The sequence below is a fragment of the Phyllobates terribilis genome, unplaced genomic scaffold (assembly GCF_046119375.1).
Source record: "Phyllobates terribilis strain yellow unplaced genomic scaffold, ASM4611937v1 Scaffold_8__6_contigs__length_399053987, whole genome shotgun sequence".
Classification (NCBI taxonomy): Eukaryota; Metazoa; Chordata; class Amphibia; order Anura; family Dendrobatidae; genus Phyllobates; species Phyllobates terribilis.
Window position 1 is genome coordinate 28,278,241 of NW_027362768.1, and position 24,058 is coordinate 28,302,298.

The following is a 24,058-nucleotide window of genomic DNA, read 5'->3' on the forward strand; positions in this document are numbered from 1 at the left end:
CAAAGTTGGGGTGGTTAGGAGGACACAGGAGAGGGAGGGGTGTGCAGCACTGAGGTGAAGCAAGTGCTTCTGGGAAATGTACTTTTAAGCTATGTAGGAATAAGACCACCCATTCAGCTATTTAAAGCTGTATTCATCGAGGGCCAGATAGAGATGCAAAAAGACACAAAGATACAAGGAAGAAATGTTTTATTGCCTTAGACTGTATATTAACAATAAGTATGCATTTACACAATTGTGGAATTAACAGTTTAAAAAAATGAGGCATGACCAAAAAAATCTACATTGTGCATCACTTTGTTCCTCCTCCTAAATTTCAGTCCTTGTTTAGCATTTGATCCTGGTAGTTGGGCCCCATTAATATTGTGTTGCAATATTATGAAACTTTTATTATTTCTTTGAACATAATATACTGCTAATAATTTCTCAAAATGCTCTCTGCTCTTTAAATTCTCTAGGATTGTGTTTTACAGATTAATGTAATTGCAGAGCTAGTATGTAACCTTAAACTGGATTGAACATTGGGCAGTTCTTGTACTGAATGACTTTTATTCCTCAGCCAGAAGACTCCAGTACTGAAGTCTATTATAACGCGGAGATGGTCCTTTCAAAACAAATGCTTATTGAGATTCAGAAGTTCATTGATGATGACGACTGGAACCTTGGAGCTTTTGAAGAAGCTTTGATGAAGACATTAGTGCAGTTTAGGTTCCACAATGTGAAAGAATGGTGGGCGGTGATCTTTGAGGACTATATTGGAATTGATCTTGGCACCACTTTTAAGGTAACAATAATGGGATAAAATACATAGCACTGTGTAATACAAAATATATCATGAACATCATAACCTAATGTGACAAATTTATAGATTGTAATAGAAATCAAGGTTGTCATTGAGTTCACAGTCTGCGATTATCTAGTTTGGTTTCAAAGTCTGTACATGCCCCTTTTTTTTTTCTCCAAAATAAGAATGTTACACTCAAAGTGTTTCTTGTATCTATAAATGCTGTAGTTCTGTCCTTGATGTTGTAATATAGAAATCGACATTGGGTCAAGCAATACAACATTGTTTCATTAATTTACCAGCAGTTACTGATTTAAAATTTTAAATAAAAATTGGGTGACAACTTAAAAGGAGTTTGTGAGACCAAACTGACAGTATAACATAAGCACGTAGCCTTGTAGGGGATGTAGCCCCTTTAAAAATCCTTTGAAGTTCTAATCACTGCCTCTATTTTACAGAAACTGAAGTTGAATCAAACATGCTAATTAGGCTGCACGGTGCACTGTTGGTGTGGCTAAGAGGCTCAGTGCACTGTTACACCCACTGGTTTAGTGTGCCCAGCTTCCTGCTCTGGTGATTGACTGTGCAGACCTACCTGAACATTCTCTGCCCTAGACAAGCCAGCACGGTCAGTCATTAGTGAGAGAAGCTGGGGATGCAAGATGTGTGCTGAGCAGGCACTGAGCCTCTTAGTCACTCCAAGGGTGCACTGAGCACCCCTATTAGCAAATTTGGTTAAACTTTTCTTTCAGTCTTAAAGGTTAAAACTGGTTGTGACACTAAGGGGTTATAAAGGAGCAGTTTTTATAGGGGCTATATCTTCTACGAGACTTTGTGCTTGTTTTACACTGACTGACACCCTTTCATAATAGGCTGCTCCAAAAATGGATATAACCGAGGAAAGACCTAATGGGAACCTGTCATTTGATTTATGTTACCAAACTGCAGGCAGCCTGAATCAGAGGCTGGGTGCGTTACTGCAGGCATGTTTGATTTACTCTGAAATGCTAGTGTTTTACAGTGAATGTACTTAGAAATCTCGGCCAGAGACCGTGTGTCTCTTATCACGAGTCCAAGAATGCTGGCCTCAAGCAACTTCTCCCCTAGACTGACAGGTCTCTCCTTACATGTGTGCATAGGACGAGACTGTCAGTCACAAGGACTGTGGGATGGAAGAGCTGAAGGACTAGTCATTCAAGATGCACAGTCCCTGACCGGCTATTCTATTAATGCGTCATGATTTCGGAGTTAAACCTAGACACCAGCAATAATGCAATATCTTATCCATGCTGCCCGTGGTTAGGGAAGCAGGAGTCGGCTGACAGGTTCTCTTTAATATTTCATATCTTTGTTCCATGACACATAGAGACCTTCATCTGAAGGTTTATAAGATGATCTGTGGTAGTAGCCGGCCGTATGTTATCCTGTTCTCCCTTCCATCTAATATACAGGGAAGGAACATGGCAGACTGGCATAGTTATTATTCTGCAATGATGGAAGTGTTAACCATTTGTATTGTTTATTTTACTGCACATAATTAAGCAAATCTACCAGGACGTTTAGCATCAAGTGTTGGATCTCTATTGTGATATTACTTTTCTACAGATTCTACTGTGTATTACGTGCCTTGTGTCAATCATAGCGACGGAGCTGTGGTCACGCATCGGATGGTTTACACAGTTACGGAGACTCTGTATTCTAAGCTTTTTTGTCAGCGTGGCTTGGAACTGGATGTACTTATATAAGGTAAGAGCATATGTGCAGCAATGAAAATAATATAGCCTTTTTATTGTGCAACGTCTAGAGCATAAAGCCTGGGAACTTGGTACAATATTAATTTTCATATAGACCTTTAAGGAATTATAGATTTTTGCGCAGAATCCTTATATCTTGGAAAGAAGAAGAGTGGTTACAAAAAGACTCTGTCCAAGCAGTTACACACACAGTCTATTGGTTGGAATTTGCACTGTGTGATGCTTAACTTTACTTGTGATGGCGCTGCAGGAAAGTGCACCACTTAGATGAATTGTATGTAATCTGTGTATACCTCTAGAAGTTAAGAACAAACTATTACTGCAATATTTCAGAATGTTTGTTTTTTATCAAAGAAGCGCTCCCAAATATATATTTTTTTCTTTAAATGAGTGTATATGTAATGTGATATGAGTGTATTAATATACTCGCCTATCACCTCCTTCTCCAGGATCCAGCGTTGTTCAGCTCCTCTTCTCAGTGACGTCACCATTCTTCAGGCTCTTCGGTTCCCTCTATTCTCTAGGTGTGAGACTGGAAGCCTATTTTACAATATAAGCCTATGAAACCTTGTTCTGATTCTGCATAGGCTTACGTTGTAAAAGCCACTTCTGGGTCACGCTGAGGGGTGACGTCACTGAGGAATAGAGTAAAACTGCGCTGGATCCCGGACAAAGTGGCGGTAGGTGAGTATCTTAATACACTCATGCTACACTACATGCACATATTCAGTGAATAAAAAAACATTAATGGGAGCACTTCTTTAACCAGATAACACCCAAGCGCTGTAAATTTACAGTGATTGGTCCTGGGCTTTAACCCAGTGTCATTGTATATTTACGGCACAGGTTTGAAGTTCTTGTTTCTGTAGTCTAGCAGGAAAAGGTCTGGTCCCCGTCTGTCAGACACAGAAGACAGAAGCTGTTTATTACCACTTCTGTCTTCTCTTTGCTGGTTACATTGTTTTCCATAAGCGCTATGCAGCAAACAGAAGCATTGACCCTGCTGATGCTATTGTAGGACCTTGCGATCACATTATTACTGGGCCACTGCCGGCATAGCAGAAGTGCTCTACAAGTGGTGATTAGCACAGTAGGGAGACGTTTCTCCTAATACCTGGGGCCCCTATGGATGCCCCAGTTATAGTAGGAGAAAAACAAAAGAAAATATTCCCTAGAGCTCTTTTGTGATTTCTTGGTAGACAAATTATGTAAAAAATAAAAACCTGTATAAAACATATGCAAAAAAAAAAGTAGTACAAAAAATGAAAGTATATAAAGTATTATACTTTTCATTACATACATGTAACAAGACATTATCAGGGTGTTGGTGTGACAGGAGCTGCTCACCCCTCTGTCTGGGATATTACAGCAGTGTGCAGCTCCCTGCTGTTATTAGCCAGTCTCCTGATAATAGTGGATTCTTTGCAGAGAGCAGGGCGTGGCTCACCCCCTCTTCTCAGGCTGGCTGTTCCTCACAGCAGGGAGCTGCACACTGCTGTGTGACATAATGTCCCAGATGGGAGGGGGGGAGCAGTGAGGAGCAGCTCCTGTCACACGGGATTACAAGGGTTATAAAGATAATAAAATTGCACTGGACATCTCATCTTTATAGCTTGAGGGCAGAGACATTACATAAATATCTTTATCTTCCCCGGAGTACCCCTTTAATCCTTCTGCTTTGTAGTTGATATACAGATCTCCTTCTGCCTTAATAAAGTACAGCCTTTCCCCTTGGTAAGAAAAGTGCTGATCATATTCTCTCTGAAGAGACAATTTGTTCATATTCCAGTGATGCAATGTGCAAAGCTGTCTATTCACCATTGCAAGGCTCAAAAGTTATGGCGTGCATCCTTTAGGCTAGACTCACACTTGCATTCCTTAACTCCGTTGTTCTGCTCTGTCATAGGAGCAAAACAATGAAATTAACAGCACCAAATCCACTGGGGTTCTTTTGGGGTTTTGCCATGGTGTTCTACATTTTACCCAAACAATAGTTTAATATGCTGCAATATTTTGTCTGTACTTTCTGTGGAACTTGCTCTTATATTAGGGCTGCTATAATGTTTGTGCTCCCCACTATACCGCTGTATACCTCTGACACGCTGAGGTTATTACTGATGGATCTGTAGAGGTCTGGCAGTAGAAGGTATTGGCACACTCCCCATTTGTATGGAAACATGGAAGAATCCCTCTGTACACTGGATCCGACAGAGAACCTGGGAGACCTGGAGGCCCTGCCGTGTGTATGAGCTATAATAGCGCTCTAATGTATCTATTAAGTCTTCAATTTTTAATACATGCATGTACGTACCACCATGTGACATGTCCAGGCTATAGCAAGGTGTAACAAGTGATCCTATTGATTGTGAGGTTTCATCTTCATTTTTAGGTAGCATTTGCAGAACAACAGGCTGAACTGGCAAAGCAGCAAAGGTTTGATGGCAGCTGTGGGGAGAAGATGAGCTGGTCAGAAAGTCTTTTTGGTGAGGCAATAATATGTGTGACTGAGCACTGGATGTCATGTAGCATGCCTTTTCAGTAATATACCTGCTTCTTAGTAGTTTTTAGGTAGAATGAATTTTATAAGATATGATTCCTACAATAACCTGAGCATTGGGACATGGCCAGCAAGGAAGCTCTTCAGCATACTGTAAATTCAGTGATACACTGGTCTCTCGAATAGGCCATGTCCACACGTTGAGTATTTGGTCAGTATTTTACATCAGTATTTGTAAGCCAAAACCAGGAGTGGGTGATAAATACAGAAGTGGTGACGTGTTTCTATTATACTTTTCCTCTGATTGTTCCTCTCCTGGCTTTGGCTTACAAATACTGAGGTAAAATACTGATAGTGTGAACGTAGCCTTAATTTAGTTGCTGGTTTACAGGGGTTCATATGATATATAGATACTTCCATGTGAAAGTCAGTAAAGGGTTATTCCAGTTGAGCATGCTGCTTCTTCACAAGTTTAGATGATATAGCAGGAGCTGCAGCTGGCAGATGGGCATCCTCTATCAATGCATGCCTCCTATGCAAAGGCATAAATGGCTGAAGTCACCCTTTAAGCTGTTTATTGGCAACTTGTAGGGTGAAAGTATTTTAAAAAGGTTGGCCATTTTCTAAATAAAACTATAAGGGTATCTGTACATTTTAAGTATTTTCTGCAGACAAATCTGCATCAAAAACGTGTCTCTTGGCCGGGAAAATGCTCCATAAAAACGCATGTTTTTGCCATGTTTAGTTCTTTTTTTTTTTAATGCGTTTTTTTCCCAGTCGTTAGAATGGATGAGAAACACTGAAATAATTGACATTCTGTACTTCTGCAGATTTGAAACTGCTTCAAATCTGGAAAGAAAAAAGAGACAAGAATGAGAATCTCATTCACTTTGCTAGTAGTAGGAAATGCTTCAGTTTTTCAAATTTGACATATGTCTTTTTATATGGTAATAACTCTGGAATGTTTTAACATATCCCAGGAAAAATAAAACTTTGTACCGTGTTAACCAGTAGATAGAAAAATATTAAAATTTGAGGGTCCTCCATGGTTGATGCATTTTAATACCGAATTGAAAAGATGGTAGTAAATGGCAATCTTGCTAGACTACTCAGGTCTCTTCATCAGGCATAGTATAACACAAAATCTGAAGAGTCACATATTTATACACAACAGGACAGAGGGGTAATGCAGTAATAAGACAAGTGACATGAAGCAGAACTATCAATATGGGAAGGGTAGAAAGGTAACTTCAAATCCCCAGAGAGACAGAAGAGTCTGGGAGTACAAACTTATGATGACCTTTGACACATTCAGAGTAGGAATGAATGTGTCGCATGGATTTATGCCTTCATAAATTAAGGAATGTGCTGCTCAGACCATTTCGGGGCAACACAACTCTGGACCAGACCTCAATCAGGGGACAATAAAACTTTCACACTCCTCATCTATAGTGGTTACGGAAAGTATTCAGACCCCTTTAAATTTTTCACTCTTTGTTTCATTGCAGCCATTTGGTAAATTCTAAAAAGTTCATTTTTTCCCATTAAAGTACACTCTGCAACCCATCTTGACTGAAAAAACCCCCAGAAATGTAGAAATTTTTTAAAATTTATTAAAAAATAAAAACTGAAATATCACATGGTCATAAGTATTCAGACCCTTTGCTCAGACACTCATATTTAAGTCACATGCTGTCCATTTCCTTGTGATCCTCCTTGAGATGGTTCTACTTCTTCATTGGAGTCTAGCTGTGTTTAATTAAACTGATAGGACTTGATTTGGGAAGGCACACACCTGTCTATATAAGACCTCACAGCTCATAGTGCATGTCAGACCAAATGAGAATCATGAGCTCAAAGCAATTGCCCAAGGAGCTCAGAGACAGAATTGTGGCAAGGCTCAGATCTGGCCAAGGTTACAAAAGAATTTCTGCATTACTCAAGGTTCCTAAGAGCACAGTGGCCTCCATAATCCTTAAATGAAAGAAGTTTGGGACCACCAGAAGTCTTCCTATACCTGGCTGTCCAGCCAAACTGGGCAATCGTGGGAGAAGAGCCTTTGTGAGAGAGGTAAAGAAGAACCCCAAGATTACTGTGGCTGAGCTCCAGAGATGCAGTAGGAAGATGGGAGAAAGTTCCACAAAGTCAACTATCACTGCAGCCCTCCACCAGTCGGGCCTTTATGGCAGAGTGGCCCGACGGAAGCCTCTCATCAGTGCAAGACATAGGAAAGCCCGCATAGAGTTTGCTCAAAAACACATGAAGGACTCCCAGACTATGCGAAATAAGATTCTGTGGTCTGATGAGATGAAGATAGAACTTTTTGGTGATAATTCTAAGTGGTATGTGTGGAGAAAACCAGACACTACTCATCACCTGTCCAATATAATCCCAACAGTGAAACATGGTGGTGGCAACATCATGCTATGGGGGTGTTTTTCAGCAGCAGGGACTGAAGGAAACATGAATGCAGCCAAGTACAGAGATATCCTGGATGAAAACCTCTTCCAGAGTGCTCTGGACCTCAGACTTGGCCGAAGGTTCACCTTCCAACAAGACAATGACTCTAAGCACATAGCTAAAATAACAAAGGAGTGGCTTCAGAACAACTCGGTGACCATTCTTGACTGACCCAGCCAGAGCACTGACCTAAACCCAATTGAGCATCTCTGGAGAGACCTAAAAATGGTTGTCCACCAACGTTCACCATCCAACCTGACGGAACTGGAGAGGATCTGTAAGGAAGAATGGCAGAGGATCCCCAAATCCAAGTGTGAAAACCTTGTTGCATCATTCCCAAGAAGACTCATGGCTGTACTAGCTCAAAAGGGTGCTTCTACTCAATACTGAGCAAAGGGTCTGAATACTTATGACCGTGCTATATTTCAGTTTTTCTTTTTTAATAAATTTGCAAAAATTTCTACATTTCTGTTTTTTTCAGTGAAGATGGGGTGCAGAGTGTACTTTAATGAGAAAAAAAAATGAACTTTTTGGAATTTACCAAATGGCTGCAATGAAGCAAAGAGTGAAAAATTCAAAGGGGTCTGAATACTTTCCGTACCCACTGTATGAACTGCTCCAATGTGTACTGCCACAATTGTTTCTCCCTCTCCCATAATGATAGTTCTTCTTCATGTCACTTGTCTTATTTACTGCACTATTCTATGTCCTGTTGTGTATAAATATGTTACTCTTCAGATTTTGTGTTGCCTGATGAAGCGTAGTCTTAAAAGCTTGCTATTTGATTTTTTACCATCTTTTCAGTTAGCCATTGAAAGATATCAACCACTGAGGACTCTTAAATGTTAATATTTTTCAACATGTACCAGACACTTTTTTTCGTGAAGCATTATATTTTATGATCATGGTAAATTTAGGTTATGTTTTGCATTTATTTATAAAACTATTAGAAATTTGGCATTCTAAAACTTAGCAATTTTCAAACTTTGAATGATTATCCCTTTAGTCCAGATAGTCATACCACACAAAATAGTTAATACCATTTACCCCATGTTTACTTTACATCAGCACCATCTGTAAAATGTTCTTTTATTTTGTTAGAAGCTTTAAAATTGTAGTAGTAATTTTTCATTTTTTTTTCCAAGGAAATTTACAAAACTTATTTTTTAAAGACCTATTCAGTTTGAAGTGACTTTGGGGGGACCTATATATTGCAAAACCCCCAAAGTGATACCAATTTAAAAATAGCGCCCCTCATCATATTCAAAACTGCAGTCAGGTAGTTTATTAACCCTTCAGGCGACTTTCAGGAATTAATGCAAAGTGACATAACAGGAAAGAAAACTGTTACTTTTACCACCTAAATGTTGTTAATGTCGGAACAGACTGCTATAGCCGGCAGACTCTAAGGCCGTTCATTTGGTTGTGAATTGCCATGGCAACTATCAGGACCTTACAATGAAGATCTAAGGGTGCCCATGGGGTTAAAGAGGGAGCCCCCCACACACTCTGTTAACCATCTAGATGTCGTTGTCATTATTGTAGCAGCATCTAAGGGGTTAAACGGCCAAAGTCTGTGCCACCACTGATCATGGCTGATGCAGCAGGGTGTCAGCTATAGTGGACCTGTCATATGATGTTATTCACTTATATCTCAGGTCAGTTTTAAGTCGTATTGATGGTCGCTAAGGGGTTAATTACTTACCATATACCTTATCTTGTTCCCCCTCTGCCATGATGTTCTTAAGGTGGTGGTCACATGATTTACTCACATGATCGTCTTCCCTGACTTGAACGTCTGTGTGTTGGTACTGGAAGCATTTGACTTCCACCATTTTTTTTTTTTTATACGCCAACATCATATGAAATGGGGGGGCCTGGGACTAGTTTGCTGCAGAAAGAAATGAAAGGACTGAGAATCTTCCACGCCAGTACCAACCAGTTCATGTAATTTTAACATTTCCATCAGAAGGTTATCAGCTCGATCTCCTTTGAATCTGGGAGACAGTTGACATTACTATGACTAGTACAAAGAAGAAAACTAAGGAGAAGTCCTCCAATCTGACCAGCCATGTTCATCAGACATTGATTCTAATGCTGGGGATCCCCCTGAATAAGTGACTATTGCTGCAGTCCTTCACTTCAACTAGTTCACTGTTGTACATTAGAGCTGCTGCACCTAAAAAAAAAAATTAGGAGAAGTACTCCAGGATCCCAGATGCATTGCAAGGCTCCACAGCTCTCTGTGCCTGCGGAAGATGAATTCTTAACTTCTTCCCAACCGCACTTTCCTCAAAGATCCCCTTGCTCTTCTGCAAACACAGACTAGAAATTTGCCCAGATTCTGTCAGCTATCAATAACTGTCCTGCCATGTTGGTAACTAAAGTGGGCCAACTTCAGCAGGACTTAGTAATTTTTAAAAACACGACTTGAAGAAAATTAGCGAGCACACATCAGAGACCAAATGCAGAATTTCAGATGTGGATGATGCTAAAAAGCCTGTGCCAGCTCACATTGCAGAACTAAAGAAACAAATCAATGCTTCTAGTGAAAGAGCAGATGATCTTTAAAATCGGTTCAGGAGGAATAATATAAGGATAGTGGGCCTACTGGAACAAAAGAAACGGATTGATACTGTACCCTTTATTGTAAACTGGTTGAAAGATCTGTTGGGTGCAGGAGTCTTCTCGCCGTTTTTTTACCATCGAGACAGCACATAGAGTTCCCACACGACCCGGCCCTCCTGGTATCCCTCCTTGGCCATTACTGGCTCGACTATTGCGTTATTGTGATAGAGATGCCATATTCAGGGCTATCCACCTTTAAGGGTGAGGTGCTGTACAACAACAATCGGGTCTACTGTTGCCCTGATTTCTCAGTTGTTGTCAGAAAACAACTTACTCATTTTGCTGAAGTCCACGCCAAGCTGCGAGAGAGAGGGTATAAATACTGTTATTCCCTGCAAAGCTAAGAGTAGTAGATGAGAAATCTACACATTTATTCACTTCTCCTGCCAATGCGCTGGTGTGGTTTGAAGCTGCCCCTCGAACTCAGTATGAGAATGACTGAGGGGGAAACATACCCCACTATTTTGGCTTCTATACCTATGGCTGTATGGACACATGGGTGTTATAAAGAGCCCCAGTGGGTGTACTCATCAGGTTTATCTAACCAAATCCTTATTGCTTTAACAGTTATCTACCTTTAGTCTAGGGTTACAGATTTGGGTCTTTCAATATATATTTGCTCTCAGGTTTTGCTGAAAGACTCTAGTTCTTCAGTTAGTTAGTGTTTAGGGTCTAGGTCTAATCTACTTAGTGTGAGACAGGGTACAGCAGGAATAATGTTATTCCCTGTTACTTGTTGGAGAATTTTATTTCTGATAATTCCACATGGTTTTCTGTATGGTATGATGTGTGTTGGTTGTGCGTATGGTGATTTCTTCGGTCTCTGGTCCTCTCCCAATTTTCCTACTTTCCTGCACTCAGACTGTGGTAGTGTTTGGGTCAGACACTTTTTCAATGTTTTGAGATGTGCTGAGCTGGAATGTGAGGGGGTTTAATTCCAAATTTAAAAGAGCCATTGTAATGTATTTTGTTAATAAACAAGTACCACATATTATTTGCCTACACAGACCAGAAGATTCTAGCCCTAAAAAGAGTCTGGATTTCTAGAGGGTACCATGAAACTTATTGTAACTATTCACAGGGTGTCTCTCTTCTAGTGACTAAATCTTTCTCTCTTGAAATTACACGGGTTGCATGTGATCATTTTGGATGATATGTTATGGTACACTGCACACCAGGTAATTTTTGCTTTTTTTTTTTTTTTTTACTGGTTAACATTTACAGTACAGACCAAAAGTTTGGACACACCTTCTCATTTAAAGATTTTTCTGTATTTTCATGTCTTTGAAAATTGTACATTCACACTGAAGGCATCAAAACTATGAATTAACACATGTGGAATTATATACTTAACAAAAAAGTGTGAAACAACTGAAAATATGTCTTATATTCTAGGTTCTTCAAAGTAGCCACCTTTTGCTTTGATGACTGCTTTGCACACTCTTGGCATTCTCTTGATGAGCTTCAAGAGGTAGTCACCGGAAATGGTCTTCCAACAATCTTGAAGGAGTTCCCAGAGATGCTTAGCACTTGTTGGCCCTTTTGCCTTCACTCTGCGGTCCAGCTCACCCCAAACCATCTCGATTGGGTTCAGGTCTGGTGACTGTGGAGGCCAGGTCATCTGGCGTAGCACCCCATCACTCTCCTCCTTGGTCAAATAGCCCTTACACAGCCTGGAGGTGTGTTTGGGGTCATTGTCCTGTTGAAAAATAAATGATGGTCCAACTAAAAGCAAACCGGATGGAATAGCATGCCGCTGCAAGATGCTGTGGTAGCCATGCTGGTTCAGTATGCCTTCAATTTTGAATAAATCCCCAACAGTGTCACCAGCAAAGCCCCCCCACACCATCACACCTCCTCCTCCATCCTTCACGGTGGGAACCAGGCATGTAGAGTCCATCCGTTCACCTTTTCTGCGTCGCACAAAGACACGGTGGTTGGAACCAAAGATCTCAAATTTGGACTCATCAGACCAAAGCACAGATTTCCACTGGTCTAATGTCCATTCCTTGTGTTCTTTAGCCCAAACAAGTCTCTTCTGCTTGTTGCCTGTCCTTAGCAGTAGTTTCCTAGCAGCTATTTTACCATGAAGGCCTGCTGTACAAAGTCTCCTCTTAACAGTTGTTGTAGAGATGTGTCTGCTGCTAGAACTCTGTGTGGCATAGACCTGGTCTCTAATCTGAGCAGCTGTTAACCTGCGATTTCTGAGGCTGGTGACTCGGATAAACTTATCCTCAGAAGCAGAGGTGACTCTTGGTCTTCCTTTCCTGGGGCGGTCCTCATGTGAGCCAGTTTCTTTGTAGCGCTTGATGGTTTTTGCAACTGCACTTGGGGACACTTTCAAAGTTAGCCCAATTTTTCAGACTGACTGACCTTCATTTCTTAAAGTAATGATGGCCACTCATTTTTCTTTACTTAGCTGCTTTTTTCTTGCCATAATACAAATTCTAACAGTCTATTCAATAGGACTATCAGCTGTGTGTCCACCAGACTTCTGCACAACACAACTGATGGTCCCAACCCCATTTATAAGGCAAGAAATCCCACTTATTAAACCTGACAGGGCACACCTGTGAAGTGAAAACCATTTCCAGTGACTACCTCTTGAAGCTCATCAAGAGAATGCCAAGAGTGTGCAAAGCAGTCATCAAAGCAAAAGGTGGCTACTTTGAAGAACCTAAAATATAAGACATATTTTCAGTTGTTTCACACTTTTTTGTTAAGTATATAATTCCACATGTGTTAATTCATAGTTTTGATGCCTTCAGTGTGAATGTACAATTTTCAAAGTCATGAAAATACAGAAAAATCTTTAAATGAGAAGGTGTGTCCAAACTTTTGGTCTGTACTGTATGTACCCCGACCTTTTGACTCGGCTTTTTTGGAATTCATCTCCCAATAGGTTGCGTCCTATCCGGTCAGCCTTATATTATTTGTGGGTGACTTTAATGCAGTTCCTGATGCAACTATAGACCATACAGGTGGTCGGGACATGACTTCTTTACACTTAAATGCCTGGTGTTCAGCTCTTCTTTTAACAGAATTGTGGCATTGGAAGTATGCCGAAAAACAGGTGGTTTCTTATTATTCAACTGTACATAAGTCCTTTTCCAGGACAGATCTGGCCTATGCATCTCCTGTTTTTTTTTTTTTTTACCCTCAGTTTAAGATATTGTGTGCCAAGGGGAATTTCTAATCATTCCGCATTAATAGTTAAAGTGAGGATAGGTCCCCTAATTAGTTCTTAAATCTGGCGTATGCATCCTGCCTGGCTAGATTCTCTGGTGGGTTCTGAGGCAGTTTGTACTGCACATGTTGATTTCTGGGCTCACAATACTGATCACCCAAAGCCGTTAGTCACAAGGCAACAACTACTGAGGACCAAAGAGCTGAGCAGGCATATATTGCTAATTCCCAGCCCTCGTGTAAGTGGCAGTGGACCCAGCTACAGAGGGAATTGCGTTCTGGCCAAGGAGCAGACTCCAAAAGAAGATGCTTTAGAAGAAGGCTGCTATTTTTGAGGTCGATGATAAAAATGGAATGTTATTGGCTTATGCTGAGCTGCCTCCTGTATCCGTTCTGTGTATCAGGAATCCAATTAGGGAATTGTGTAGCGACCCGCATGTGATTGAGATTTTTTGGGATTTTTATCAAGATTTGTACACTCCTAAATGTGACCAGGTCGTAGACTTTTTTTTTTCTTTTTTTCTCCTTTTCTTTTTTTTAAATCAGGTCTTCCCCTTTGGTGCTTGTACCATAAGCAATCAGAGGCGCTAGATGCCCTGATTAGTGAAGAGGAGATTGAAGATTCTATTAAAGCACTACCTTAATCCCCTACCAAACACCTGGAACCAATGGTTTGGTAGGGGATTGGTACAAGACTAATTGTGATTTGTTTAAACATTGTTTGAACTCTGTGAGGCAATTTTTAAGCGTGGGGTTCTCCCTGACTAGGGAGGTACTGGTTGTGGTCTTACTGAAGCCTGGGAAGGATCCCATGTCTCCTGATTCTTATCACCCTATTTCATTACTTAACACAGAATTAGAACAAAGAAACAGAGAACCAGGCTATAAGACCCTTCCACTCAGATGCTTTGAGGATCCAGAGGTATAGATGGATTTAAGATTTTTAATTTTAAAAACCTAACAAAAGGTTACTAGATAAAATATGACAAATTTAAACACATGTTAACACAACACATTTCGGCTGACTAGCCTTCATCAGGTGCTACACCCGATGAAGGCTAGTCAGCCAAAACGCGTTGTGTTTACATTTTATTACGTTTTTAACATTTGTCATATTTTATCTAGCAACCTTTTGTTGGGTTTTTACATTGGATCCTCAATGCATCTGAGTGGAAGCACCTTATAAGCCTGGTCCTCTGTTTCTTTGTTCTACCTTCCACGTTGGAACTATTCCAGGAATTGCCCACAGCAACCATGCTGGCAGCAATCCACCATCAGGGATCCATATTGGAGACGCGTTCATTTCAGAGTAGTGCCTGCTTGAACAACTCCATGAGGTGAGTTTAATCGCTCGCATCCTACTTTGAGGTTACGCTTTTAATACTACACTTAGATAGCGCTCCCGTTTCCCCCCCCTTTTATTAAAATTCTAGCTAAAATTCCTGCTTTAAGATTGAGTTGAGTACGGTCAGCATTAATACATCCTGACCAAACTGGATTAATTCCAGGTAAAGTGACAGACATTAACATTCAACGGTTATTCTTAAATATAGCAGCTGCCTGTGAAGATCCCTTTCCCGATTTTGTTATGTCCTTGGGTGTATGTAAAGCCTGTGATTCTGCCGAATGGCAATATTTGCCTTCACTACTATCACACCTCAAGTTTCGTCCCAATTTTGTACTTGGGTTACGACTCTCCTAAAGTAAAAATTTTAACTAACTTGGATGTGTCACAACCTTCTTTTCCAGGACGTCCCTCCTGACAGCACACCAGGAGGTAGTCCTTCATGTCCGACTAGGGGCAGGAACACACGAGAGGTTAAAAGGCCCCTCCCCACCCTCCATCGCCAGTGTTTTTCCTGTCCCTAGTCGGACAGGCACATGAGAGGCGCAGCAGCGCGGAAACTATAGGAGCAGCCCAGGGGACGGAGGGGTTCTCATACCTATCTCCTCCCTCTGTCAAGACAGGCTGCCTGCTGAAACCCGTCCCGGTCCCTCAGCCAGCCCAGTGGAGCAGAGCTCCTGGAAGGCGCCGCTTCCCTCCTCAGAGGGCTCTGGGTGCGCTGCCTCTGCCGGCCGGCGCACTTCCGGTGACGTGGCTGCGGCGTGCGTTCCACCCTGGAACGCACTTCCGGTTCGGAGGTCAGCAGGAAGGAGAGGCCTGGAGAAGATGGCGATGACGGCAGACAGGTAAAAACTGTCCATGTGTGTTTGTCGTGTAGGCACTACACCTGGGTTGAGCTATGGAGGTTAGCCCCGCACAACACATGGATTCCACGGCCACCTCCCTGGGTCACGTAAGTGAGGCAGCTATAAGGCCCCTTTTGTCGCTGAGCTCTTGTAAGTTATCCTGACAGTCTGCCTGTGTCTAATATTGTCCATAGGATAAAGGGACCCCAAAGGGATCAGGTTCTAAGAAGAGGGCTAAGTGCCCAACCTGTAATACCAGGCTGCCGGACACACATAATAAACAGCTGTGCAAGGACTGTATAGCGAAAGTTATGGCAGAGGAGCAGGCCACATTTAGAGCCGAAGTAAAGGCTATGATTAAAGAGGAAGTGCAGTCTTCAGTGTCCACCCTGTTAGCAGCACCGGCCTCTACAGGCGAACCTCCCTGCAAATGACCCAGGCAGGATATCATTGTCTCTTCGGAAGAGGAAGAAGGAGCTTATGGTTCAGACCAGTCCAGGGAGCTGGATTTTGATTTACCTTGTGGTCAGCGGGAAGAAAATAAGATACCTCTTCTCCTCGGCTGACACAGAGGAGCTATTGCAGGCAGTACTCAATACTATGAACATTGAACAGCCGCAGGTAGCTCAGTCCATCCAGGATCAGATGTTTAGTGGGCTACAGGCAAGGAAAAGTAGATGTTTTCCGGTTAATAAGCACATCAGATCCATGATTCTGGAGGAATGGAAGAACGCGGAAAAGCGTTTATCAGTTCCGGGGGAGTTTAGGTCCTGTCTTCCCTTCGAATCGGAGGAATCCAGAATTTGGGAGGAAGTGCCAAAGATTGACGTACCAGTAGCCCGAGTCTCCAAGAAGACAACAATCCCTTTTGAGGATGCGAGTCTAAATGATCCGATGGACAAAAAAGTAGAAGGTCTACTTAAAAAAGCCTGGGAGGCTTCAGCGGCAATCATCAAGACCAATATTGCGGCCACGTCCGTGGCCAGATCAGCAGGTTTATGGTTGGAGGACCTGTAAGCCAAACTGGCACAGAGTGGTTCCAGGGAAGATATAGCCAAGGTGTTATACATGGTCAGGATGGCAGTAAATTTCATGGCGGATGCGTCAGCAGAATCGGTCCTTTTCGCGTCAAGGAATGATGCGCTGTCAAATTCAGCCCGTAGGGCACTCAGGCTGAGGTCCTGGACAGGCGATATGCAGTCCAAAAACAAACTTTGTGCTATCCCCTTTTCCGGCCTACAGGTTTTTGGGCCGGTACTAGACAGCATTCTGCAAAAGGCGGCCGATAGTAAGATGGGGTTTCCGGAGGAACGACCTAGACGCCCCTTTTCCTTTCGAAGGAGCCTCCCCACCCAGTCCCAGAGTTATAGAGGGAAGGGGAAGGAGGGTAGATGGAGCTACCCGAAGGGTGGTAGAGGCCGCAGAGACTTGCCCGGGCCTAGTCAGAGGCAGACGCGTCAATGACGCCGGACCAGTGGGGGGAAGGCTGCAGCATTTCCTAGGAAGTTGGCAGAGTATAACCCAAAATCAGTGGATTTTACAGCTTATAGAACACGGGTTTTCTCAGTTCCCCCCCGACGTTTTCAGATCACGGAAGCCAGTTCAGCAGGGGCCTTCAAAAGGCTGGAAATAGACATCAAGCAACTCCTCCAGGACGGAGCAATAGCACCAGTTCCTTGTTCAGAGAGATACAGGGGCCATTATTCCAGACTGTTCTCCATAAAAAAGCCATCGGGAGAGTACAGGACAATTATAAATCTCAGACCCCTGAACCAGTGGGTAAAGTACAAGAAGTTCAGGATGGAGTCAATAAGATCGGTGATACCTCTGATACCCAAAGACGCGGTGATGTGTACCTTTAATTTGAAGCAGACGTATTATCATATTCCCATACACCCTTCAAGACAGAGATACCTCAGGTTTGCAACAAGAGGGAAAGGTGGCGTAAGCCACTATCAGTTCCAATGTCTTCCGTTCGGCCTGTCATCGGCACCCCGTATCTTCACCAAAATAATGTCGGAAGTAGTCTCCCATCTAAGGAGAGAGGGCATAGTAATAATTCCCTACCTAGACGACTTCCTTCTAGTAGCAGATTCAGACGCGCAATTAATTCTTCGTCGGGTAAGGCGACTATTGTCAGACTTGGGGTGGGTTCTAAATTTAGAGAAATCAGACCTAGCTCCAAGCAACCAGAAAATATTCTTGGGAGTGCTATTAGATTTGCACCAGGGCTTGTCCAGTCTCCCTCCAAAGAAATCTCGGGACAAAGTAAAAAAATTTGGTTCCTTTTGTAGAAAGAGGGAAGTAACGGTCAGGGAAGCTATGAGTATTCTGGGGGCCATGACATCGTGCATTCCCTGTGTAAGGTGGTGTCAGGCACATTCCAGAGTTCTTCAGAAGGAAATCAGCTCCGCTTGGGACAAACGTCAGTCAGGCCTGGACAAAAAGATGCCCTTAGCTCCAGTCTTAAAAAGCTCCCTAGCCTGGTGGGTTTCCCCTTTAAATCTGGGAAGAGGAGTCCAGTGGATAGAATCCCCTTATATTACCCTTACCACGGACGCAAGCAAGTGGGGTTGGGGGGCCCATGTAGAGGGCAGATACATACAGGGGGCTTGGTCTCAGAAATCAGACACCGGTCCTCAAATTACAGAGAGCTATGAGCAGTTTGGGAGTCCCTACAGAGGTGTCAGTCACTACTAGGAGGCAAGCACGTAAGGGTTCTCTCGGAAACAACGGATACTGGAAGCCTGTGCTAGCATTTCTTCTGTGGTGTTGCTATTAGTGTGTCAAGAGTGGGAGAAGAGGGTTGCATTGACAATCCAACACAATGGGCAGTGTAACATCCCTGGCGGCGTGCTTGCATGGCTTACCATCTCCTACCATGCAAGACCGCAATCTTACCTTTCAGGCCAGGCTGCACACTTTTGCTCCAGTACCTGCTGTTTGTATGTCTCTTGTCTGCTGGCTTAGGGCGTCGGTGCTGTTGCTTTCTGACTCTTAAAGCTACAGTGTGCGCAGTCCTAATAAGTCCCCAGCCTATTGCTGTGAGTCACTGGATACTTACTCCCCCTCCACCCAGTAGGAGGTGCCTGAGCAACACTTTCTTACAGTCTGTTCTGTGCAACTGTGAGTTGCCAGGTCCTGTCCTGACTCTAGTCTGCCTGCCACCCTGGGGGCTGAGTTCCCAGGCTCGTTCCTGTATCTTGTTCCTGGTTCAGATCCTGTCTGAACAGTGTCCTAGTCCTTTACTTGTTTGTCTCTTTCTGTATCTTCCCTCTTTCCTGCAGTATCTGAACCTGCACCTAACTCCAACTCATTGTCTCTGTACTTCTGTTTGTGAGTCTTGTGTCCACTCGCTACTTCATTGTAAGTACCTTGTGTGTATCTGGTTCTGCTCGTTCTGTTTCCCTCCCTCTGTATCTATCTCCTGTGTTCCAGCTATCTTCTTGTGTTTTCCAGTCTGTTCCATGTGAACAGTGCCCTGTCCTGTCTACTGCATCTGCGGGTTTTGCTTTGCTCTGCTTGCTCACCGCAACTGCGGGTTTTGCTCTGCTTTGCTTGTTCACCGCATCTGCGGGTTTTGCTCTGCTTTGCTTGTTCACCGCATCTGCCGGTTTTGCTCTGCTTTGCTTGTTCACCGCATCTGCGGGTTTTGCTCTGCTTTGCTTGTTCACCGCATCTGCGGGTTTTGCTCTGCTTTGCTTGTTCACCGCATCTGCGGGTTTTGCTCTGCTTTGCTTGTTCACCGCATCTGCGGGTTTTGCTCTGCTTTGCTTGTTCACCGCATCTGCGGGTTTTGCTCTGCTTTGCTTGTTCACCGCATCTGTGGTTTTGCTCTGCTTTGCTTGTTCACCGCTTCTGCAGGTTTTGCTCTGCTTTGCTTGTTCACCTCATCTGCGGGTTTTGCTCCACTCTGCTTGTCTACCGCACCTGTGGCTTTTGCTCTGCTTTGCTTGTTCACCGCATCTGCGGGTTTTGCTCTGCTTTGCTTGTTCACCGCATCTGTGGTTTTGCTCTGCTTTGCTTGTTCACCGCTTCTGCAGGTTTTGCTCTGCTTTGCTTGTTCACCTCATCTGCGGGTTTTGCTCCACTCTGCTTGTCTACCGCACCTGTGGCTCTGTTCCTGTATCCCAATCTGTACTGGTCCCTATCCTGCCTACGTTTCTACTTGCCAGTACCCGCCTGTTGGCATGTCAGCCGTGCCTCCCTGTGCCCACCTGTCTGCATGCTAGCCATGCCTGCCAGTGCCCACCTGTCTGCATACCAGCTGTGCCTGCCAGTACCCACTAGTCAATATGCCAGTTTAACCTGCCTGTTCCTGCATTCCCCTGTGTGGGTCAACAGCTGTGACCGGGGTCTGACCTGGAGTAGCACCTGGTCCCTCTGCTCGGTTCCTCCCTGGTTCACGGAGTCCACTGAGCCGCCGTGTGACCTTGGTTGGATCGGGTTGATACTTAGTTACGCCCCTCCAGGTACTCCTCGGTTCATAGTACAGTGGGATCACTAATCACGCTCACGCCAGTCTGCCCGGGCGTGTGCTTAACAGGCAGCACTTTGAATACATTTTATAAGTGGTCAAAACTTGTAAAAAACTCATGAAAGAATAAAGTTACGTTAAAACCAAGCACACCATTGTTTTTCTTATGGAATTCTCTAAGTTTAATGTGTCACATGACCATCTTCACATTGAAAAAAAATAAAGTTGGATCCAAAATGGCCTCCATGGTCACCACCTATCTGGAAAAGTTTTCCCCCTCCCATATACTAATGTGCCACAAACAGGAAGTTGATATCACCAACCATTCCCATTTAATTTAGGTGTATCCATATAAATGGTCCACCCTATATATGTGTGTGTGTGTGTGTGTGTGTGTGTGTGTGTGTGTGTATATATGCATGCATACATACATACATACATAATATATCCAAAAAATGGAGGCAACACTTAGTTGTAAAGTGAAAAAAGGTAGTCCATGTGGCTGTGGCGACGTTTCGGTCCCAAATTGGGGACCTTTCTCAAACAAAAGACAAGTGCAATGTGCAGAGTATTTAAGGCAGCTTAATCACAGTAATTAGCAGCAATTCATAAAGTAATGTTATATATATTACACATCATATCATAAATATTAAATTTCATCAGTGATGCAGTGCATTAACAGTGTAAAGTGCCAAAGTTCATAAAAAGTTCATAAGGTCTGTATTTAGAACAATATAATACATATACACTCATAATTAATTATAAATAGCAACTATGTGTGTTTAATGACATGACTCGCCCCATATCAGAAAAACATATTGCGCCCAAACTCGGCGTCTATGGTATTGGTAGTGCGCATGTCCAGAAGGAATATATCCGTAAATGGATAATTAGCGTGCACTCTGTCACTATAGAGAGGTGCTGATGGAACGGGCCTGTAGTGCCCGGACAATACAGAAGATTAATTAATCGCACATTCGTAAACTAGTTGCAGTGTATATTTATTAACAGGCTAAGAAATAATAGACCAAACCATGGGCGTGAAGGTGGCAATATGTGAAGGTGACAGTAGACCTTTCGGCCACAACATAGGCCTTATTCATTAATTCTCTATTTTGATGAGATGTAACTATATTCCAGGTATTTCGGTAGGTGCCAAGGTATAGCAAGAGACCCAATAGAAAAGCTTCACTATGGTTCCATAGGTTGTCTGCCTGTGGGGATCTGCAATTAGGAGAAGCCAGGCGCTTGTGTAGTTAGATTAGAAGTCCATGTGCTGGTGAGGAGCGGCGTTCCCACGCCTTGCTGCTGCTTGGGGATAGCTCTATAAAAATAGCTCAATAAAAAAAAAAAAAAGAGAAATTGTGATTAAAATTCTGTCTTACTAAATACACCATAGTTGACTAGAAAATTCTTCAAGCAAGAATATTGAGCAAACAATCATTCGTGAAGGGTCACACTTAATTTGTAATCCGCATTTAATCCACATGGTCTGAATGTATTAAGTGGAACATCCCTGGTGGCGTGCTGGCATGACTTGCCATCTCCCACCATGCAAGACCGCCAACTTTCCTATCCATCCAGGCTGCACACTATACTCCATTACTTTGTGTGCATGTCTCTTGTCTGATTGCTTAGGGCGGCGGCGCTGTTACTTCCTGATTCTTAAAGTTACAGTGTGCGCAGTCCCCAGCCTATTGCTGTGAGTCACTGGATACTTAAACCCCCTTCACCCAGTAGGAGATGCCTGAGCAACACTTTCTTACAGTCTGTTCTGTGCAACTGTGAGTTGCCAGGTCCTGTCCTGACTCTAGTCTGCCTGCCACCCTGGGGGCTGAGTTCCCAGGCTCGTTCCTGTATCTTGTTCCTGGTTCACTATCCTTCAGTGTGTTCTGTGCAACTGAGTTGCCAGGTCCTGTCCTGTATCTTGTCTGTTTCCGCCACCCTGGGGGCTGAGTACCCAGGCCCATTACCTGTATCTGTGACTTCTAGTCCTTCCGCAACCCTGGGGGCTGAGTACCCAGGCCCGTTACCTGTATCTGTGACTTCTAGTCTTTCCGCCACCCTGGGGGCTGTATGCCCAGGCTCATTCCTGTATCTCGTTCCAGAGTCAGTTCCTTTCTGAACTGTGTCCGATCCTTCCCTTTTCCTGCAGTGTCTGAACCAATACCTAACTCCTACTCGTTGTCTCTGTACTTCTGTTTGTGAGTTTTGTGTCCATTTGCTGCTTCATTGCAAGTACCTTGTGTGTATCTAGTTCTGCTTGTCCCGTTTCCCTGCCTCCGTATCTACCTCCTGTGTTCTAGCTATTTTCCTGTGCTTCCCAGTCTGTTCCATGTGAACAGAGCCCTGTCTTGTCCTCCGCACCTGCGGCTCTGCTCCGCTTGTCCTCCGCACCTGCGCCTCTGCTCCGCTTGTCCTCCGCACCTTCTGCGGCTCTGCTCAGCTTGTCCTCCGCACCTTCTGCGGCTCTGCTCAGCTTGTCCTCCGCACCTTCTGCGGCTCTGCTCCGCTTGTCCTCCGCACCTTCTGCGGCTCTGCTCCGCTTGTCCTCCGCACCTTCTGCGGCTCTGCTCCGCTTGTCCTCCGCACCTTCTGCGGCTCTGCTCCGCTTGTCCTCCGCACCTTCTGCGGCTCTGCTCCGCTTGTCCTCCGCACCTTCTGCGGCTCTGCTCCGCTTGTCCTCCGCACCTTCTGCGGCTCTGCTCCGCTTGTCCTCCGCACCTTCTGCGGCTCTGCTCCGCTTGTCCTCCGCACCTTCTGCGGCTCTGCTCAGCTTGTCCTCCGCACCTTCTGCGGCTCTGCTCAGCTTGTCCTCCGCACCTTCTGCGGCTCTGCTCAGCTTGTCCTCCGCACCTTCTGCGGCTCTGCTCAGCTTGTCCTCCGCACCTTCTGCGGCTCTGCTCAGCTTGTCCTCCGCACCTTCTGCGGCTCTGCTCAGCTTGTCCTCCGCACCTTCTGCGGCTCTGCTCAGCTTGTCCTCCGCACCTTCTGCGGCTCTGCTCAGCTTGTCCTCCGCACCTTCTGCGGCTCTGCTCAGCTTGTCCTCCGCACCTTCTGCGGCTCTGCTCAGCTTGTCCTCCGCACCTTCTGCGGCTCTGCTCAGCTTGTCCTCCGCACCTTCTGCGGCTCTGCTCAGCTTGTCCTCCGCACCTTCTGCGGCTCTGCTCAGCTTGTCCTCCGCACCTTCTGCGGCTCTGCTCAGCTTGTCCTCCGCACCTTCTGCGGCTCTGCTCAGCTTGTCCTCCGCACCTTCTGCGGCTCTGCTCCGCTTGTCCTCCGCACCTTCTGCGGCTCTGCTCCGCTTGTCCTCCGCACCTTCTGCGGCTCTGCTCCGCTTGTCCTCCGCACCTTCTGCGGCTCTGCTCCGCTTGTCCTCCGCACCTTCTGCGGCTCTGCTCCGCTTGTCCTCCGCACCTTCTGCGGCTCTGCTCCGCTTGTCCTCCGCACCTTCTGCGGCTCTGCTCCGCTTGTCCTCCGCACCTTCTGCGGCTCTGCTCCGCTTGTCCTCCGCACCTTCTGCGGCTCTGCTCCGCTTGTCCTCCGCACCTTCTGCGGCTCTGCTCCGCTTGTCCTCCGCACCTTCTGCGGCTCTGCTCCGCTTGTCCTCCGCACCTTCTGCGGCTCTGCTCCGCTTGTCCTCCGCACCTTCTGCGGCTCTGCTCCGCTTGTCCTCCGCACCTTCTGCGGCTCTGCTCCGCTTGTCCTCCGCACCTTCTGCGGCTCTGCTCCGCTTGTCCTCCGCACCTTCTGCGGCTCTGCTCCGCTTGTCCTCCGCACCTTCTGCGGCTCTGCTCCGCTTGTCCTCCGCACCTTCTGCGGCTCTGCTCCGCTTGTCCTCCGCACCTTCTGCGGCTCTGCTCCGCTTGTCCTCCGCACCTTCTGCGGCTCTGCTCCGCTTGTCCTCCGCACCTTCTGCGGCTCTGCTCCGCTTGTCCTCCGCACCTTCTGCGGCTCTGCTCCGCTTGTCCTCCGCACCTTCTGCGGCTCTGCTCCGCTTGTCCTCCGCACCTTCTGCGGCTCTGCTCCGCTTGTCCTCCGCACCTTCTGCGGCTCTGCTCCGCTTGTCCTCCGCACCTTCT

At 44.8% G+C, this 24,058-nt stretch overlaps 1 protein-coding gene across 3 annotated transcripts in view; it reads left to right on the top strand.

Annotated features, from left to right (window-relative positions):
- LOC141156670 (chloride channel CLIC-like protein 1) overlaps nucleotides 1–24,058 on the top strand; it is a 73,360-nt gene that overhangs the window by 11,678 nt on the left and 37,624 nt on the right. For all 3 annotated transcript variants that reach the window (XR_012247699.1, XM_073642899.1, XM_073642900.1), the window contains exons 5-7: nucleotides 560–784; nucleotides 2,390–2,530; nucleotides 4,928–5,021. Coding sequence is in view for 2 of the 3 variants with exons in the window: in XM_073642899.1 (XP_073499000.1) it covers nucleotides 560–784; nucleotides 2,390–2,530; nucleotides 4,928–5,021 (460 nt within the window). In the remaining variant the exon portion in view is untranslated. The remainder of the gene's footprint in view (nucleotides 1–559; nucleotides 785–2,389; nucleotides 2,531–4,927; nucleotides 5,022–24,058) is intronic.